Source organism: Triticum dicoccoides, chromosome 6A (assembly GCF_002162155.2).
Source record: "Triticum dicoccoides isolate Atlit2015 ecotype Zavitan chromosome 6A, WEW_v2.0, whole genome shotgun sequence".
Classification (NCBI taxonomy): domain Eukaryota; kingdom Viridiplantae; phylum Streptophyta; class Magnoliopsida; order Poales; family Poaceae; genus Triticum; species Triticum dicoccoides.
The window spans coordinates 612,627,101-612,631,174 of NC_041390.1; the positions used below are offsets into that span (position 1 = coordinate 612,627,101).

The 4,074-nt window shown below is 47.4% G+C and overlaps 1 protein-coding gene across 1 annotated transcript; it reads left to right on the forward strand.

Moving 5' to 3' along the window:
• Positions 1-128: 128 nt before the first annotated feature.
• On the forward strand, positions 129-1,362 carry LOC119315423 (F-box protein PP2-B10-like). Its single transcript, XM_037590054.1, has 3 exons — positions 129-370; positions 538-677; positions 798-1,362. The coding sequence occupies exons 1-3, from the start codon at positions 218-220 to the stop codon at positions 1,288-1,290; spliced, it is 786 nt and encodes a 261-aa protein (XP_037445951.1). The 5' UTR covers positions 129-217; the 3' UTR covers positions 1,291-1,362.
• Positions 1,363-4,074: the final 2,712 nt, after the last annotated feature.

Genomic DNA, 4,074 nt, shown 5'->3' on the forward strand with positions numbered 1-4,074 from the left:
CATAAATTCAAGCTTGAAAGCATCCCAAAGCTTGAAAGCCATGGCCAAGTAATTAACCGAGGCACGTGTAGCTGTCGGCTGGGGAAGTATCCACATCCATAGACACGGCGGCCTGTGAGATCGACCGCCTGCCGGAGGAGCTCCTGGTGCGCGTGATCTCGCTCACGTCACCGGTCGACGCGCCAACTGCGCAGCCGCCGTCTCCCGGGCCTTCCGCATGGCCGCTGACACCGACACCGTCTGGTCCTGCTTCGTGCCACGCGAGCTTCCGCGGTTCGCCAAGAGGGAGATCTCCCCGGCGCCGGCGTCCAAGAAGGCGCTCTTCAAGCGCCTCTCCTGCCTACCCGCCTTTCTCCCACGGAAGCTCATGGTATTATTCACCCCCATTATCCTACTTTGTAAACTATAATATTTTCCTTTGAAAAAAAGGTTGAAACTCTCGGCCTCTGCATCATTCCGATAAACACATTCATTTTAAAACTTCTATATAACTATGTTTTTTCTCAACGAATATATGTTTTTGTACTTGTGGTGCAGCACATGAGGCTGGACAAGGCTACCGGCGTTAAGTGCTTCATGCTTTCTGCCGAGATACTGCAGATCACCAAGCACCAAGGCTACGTATGGGATTGGACTCCTCTTGGTTTTGATCGCAATGCGTGCCACATTGGCAAAAGGTTAAAGCCATTTCCATGTAGCGAATTCGGTCTAGCGCCGCTTAACAATTGTCTTGATAATTATATCATATACTTATGAATCTTATGTATTATATTTGTCTAATCAAAATTCTTTATTAGATTCCAACATGTCGCGACGTTTAGAAATTGTGGCAAGATACACTGCAAGATGCTCTCGCAAAAGGTGATGTACGCCGCTTACATGGTGTTCAAGCTAGGACCCACTTCGTTTTATGGGATAGACTATCCATTCCAGGAGGCGTCGATTAGCGTTGGAGGACGTGGATCAACCTCGATAGTTTGCCTCCAAAGCTGCATGGAGGATGAAGGCGATGGGGGTGAGTCACCTCGGATACATGTCTTGGAATCACCAGACCGTGCACATAGAGTAGTACGGTGTCCACGGGTAATTACTCTTGGAGAGGATATTGTACTCCCTCGGAAAAGGGCCGACGACTGGATGGAAGTGGAGCTGGGTGAGTTCTACAACGAGGAAGGCTACGATGAGGATGTATCTGTCAGTTTAACGGAGACAACTGTGACCAAGAAGTATGGTCTTATTGTGATGGGCGTGGAGTTTAGAAATAAGTTACAAAAGCCAACGGGGTTGTAGGGGATCAGTAAAAAAATCTTGGAGCTAAGAAAAGATATCATTTCTGTAGTTTTGGTAACATTACTTAATGAGGCCGAGACCACTAGGCATTATATAGGAAGCACTATGAAGTGGGATAACTGCTAGCACATGTTTTATCCTGAAAATATGTCTAATGTCAAGCCGGTTTGTACCGTGTACATAGCTGACAAAAAGGATAAAGGAAATATAATAATGCAAATATCTTGAATGAAATGTAGGATAACATTTCAACTTGGCAGGAAAATTTTGAGCTTGTTCAGGCAACGGCCAGGCCCTGCGTTGGGCACTTATTAAACTCTCCGACTCTGCCATGGTCTAAGCTTCCTGCATATGAGTACAATTTCCGAATGATCAAATCACGCGACGAGAACATTGGGGAGTAGAGAGATCGATCGAGAGCCGCGCGTGATCGAGACACTAACCACTTGCGAGATGAAGCTCCTGGTCCACATGGTCTCACACTCTCACTCCCCTCATTAGCCGCCATCCTCCAAATCTTTTTCCTCTCCCCCCAAGGCCCCAACCGACATGTCGTCTTGGATGGCGAAAAACCGAGTGGTGCATGGTCCAGGGTGAAATAGCCCACTTATCCCTCCAACGGGTTTAATTCACTTGGGCCTTCACCCTTTTTTTCTTCTGTTAACTACTCCTTCTTTTACTTGTTTACCATGACTAGGTGGTCAGATTTGTAGTGACTTGCATATGAGTAGAATATTTGTCCAAAACAACTTTTGTGAAGATCATATTGAACTAAGGCTTACCCTATGTCTCTACTCTTGCCTAGTTATTCAGGTGTGTGGATAACACTAACGTCAGTGATCAATATTGAATTACATGAACTAGCCAACTTATCCAAATGTCTAAACTAATGGGCAAGAGCGAGCAATATATTACAACACTTTCTCTCATGCCTAAGCTGCTCAAAGCCGTAGACGTGGGATCATTGTAGGTTGCAACTACATTTTATTAAATAATGCATTAGCCGGGTCTTAAAATCAAGACATCTTAGCATTCATATCATATTGAGTTACATGCTCTAGCTAGTTCATTCAAATGTCTGAACTTATAAAAAGAGTGAGCAATATATTTTAAGAGTCAAAAGACTATATGCTCTGGGTAACTCTTCTGAAGGAAAGTATGTACGTGCAAATCCTACAAGTGGGCATCTTTGGCATGAATCAGCACTATGAACAACTTAAAAAGACTCATCTCCCTTGACTGGCTGTGCATCCTCCATGTATTTCAAAAAGAAGGTGATTGCAACTCTAGATATGCTTATCAATTGTCTTACGCATTGTAAATTATCGATTTACAGAAATCCGTGCACTTTTCCTAGCCATTCCACCTTGCAAGATACTCATGCCTTGTGACTGATATGACTGATAACATTTACACCAAAGGTTGACTCTTATGACTGATAACATTTTGTGTGCTACAAATGTTGAACAATCGCAGCCAAACACATGCCGGCTTGCTTGTTCTTTTAGGGCAACTTCAACGGGCCAACCCAAACATATACAAATTTTATCTTGTGCATTGTAAATTATTGATTTATAGAAATCCGGGCACTTTTCCTAGCCATTCCAGCTTACAAGATACACCAAAGGTTGACTCTTACGACTGATAACATTTTGTGTGCTACAAATGTTGAACAATCGCAGCCAAGCACATGCCGGCTTGCTTGTTCTTTTAGGGCAATTCCAACGGGCCAACCCAAACATATACAAATTTTGTCCACCTTTTGTCCGTTTAGGTGGTCAGGCGGACAGCAAATGTCTGCCCATTTCTTTTTCTTTTTTCATTTTTTAAAAAATATTTAGGCCGCCAAAGTCACTTACATGAATTAAATTAAGAAAACACAACTAGAAATTAAATAAACACTAGATCTAACTAGGGTAGCCGCCAGAGCACGCGCGCGCGGTGGCGCTGGAGCCTACTACCCATCCTTTTCATCGATGAGGTCGATAAAGGTTGGAGGCGACCATGGCCACGTAGTGTGGGTGGTGGTGGTGGCCCTACCGCCGGTGCGCGCGGTGTCATAGATGGTGCCTCCTGCTTCTCGTCTGCGGGCTCCTCCTCTGGCTCTGGCGTCGCTTGCAACGTGGAAGTCCATGTCCACCTCTGCCCCAATAGTGGTAGTAGTGGCCACGGCTCCAGCTCCAGCTCCAAAGTGGGGACGGGAACGGTGGCATTCATCACCGATGCGTGGAGCGCTAGGGGGAAGGTCGGGCCAGAGCGCGAGCTCATCCAACATGGAGGCCTCGAGGGACTGCTTGGGCGCGTTGTCCTCGGCCTCCTCCTCCTTCATCATAGGAAGCCATGACTTCTTGAGCATTGGAGCACTAGCGTGAGGTGGCGTTGGACCATGCGCATGTGCGAAACACGAGTGGCAGCGCTGGTCATGCTCACCGGCGAACCATGTGTCCTAGTAGGGGGACTCCTCGGCAAAAATCAGATCATTGAGGAGGTCGCCCGGAAGTACTGGCGGTGGATCTCTGCCACCCGTGCACGACCAGAGGCCGGAATGGCTGGTACAGGAACCCTTTTTGGGTTCAAGTGCCAGCCGTTCAGTAGGTGCACATCGGGCAGGGCACTAGGATGGCCGCCTCCAAGTACATGCGGTCCAGCCACGGTAACAGAGCCCTCGGTGGCGTCAAGGTGAACGAGGCCGTGTAGCGCCGCCCTGAGGAGGAGCCGACCTCGTGGTCGTGCTCCCTTGGAGTCCACTTCCACAACATCGCGACAGTGGTGGGCTAGGGTTAC

Bases quoted from the DNA above. Each gene is read 5' to 3' on its own strand.
- LOC119315423 (XM_037590054.1), top strand. From the start codon at position 218: ATGGCCGCTGACACCGACACCGTCTGGTCCTGCTTCGTGCCACGCGAG. The intron at 371-537 runs GTATTATTCACC...CTTGTGGTGCAG, and splicing joins TTCTCCCACGGAAGCTCATG to CACATGAGGCTGGACAAGGC. The intron at 678-797 runs GTTAAAGCCATT...ATTCTTTATTAG, and splicing joins GCGTGCCACATTGGCAAAAG to ATTCCAACATGTCGCGACGT.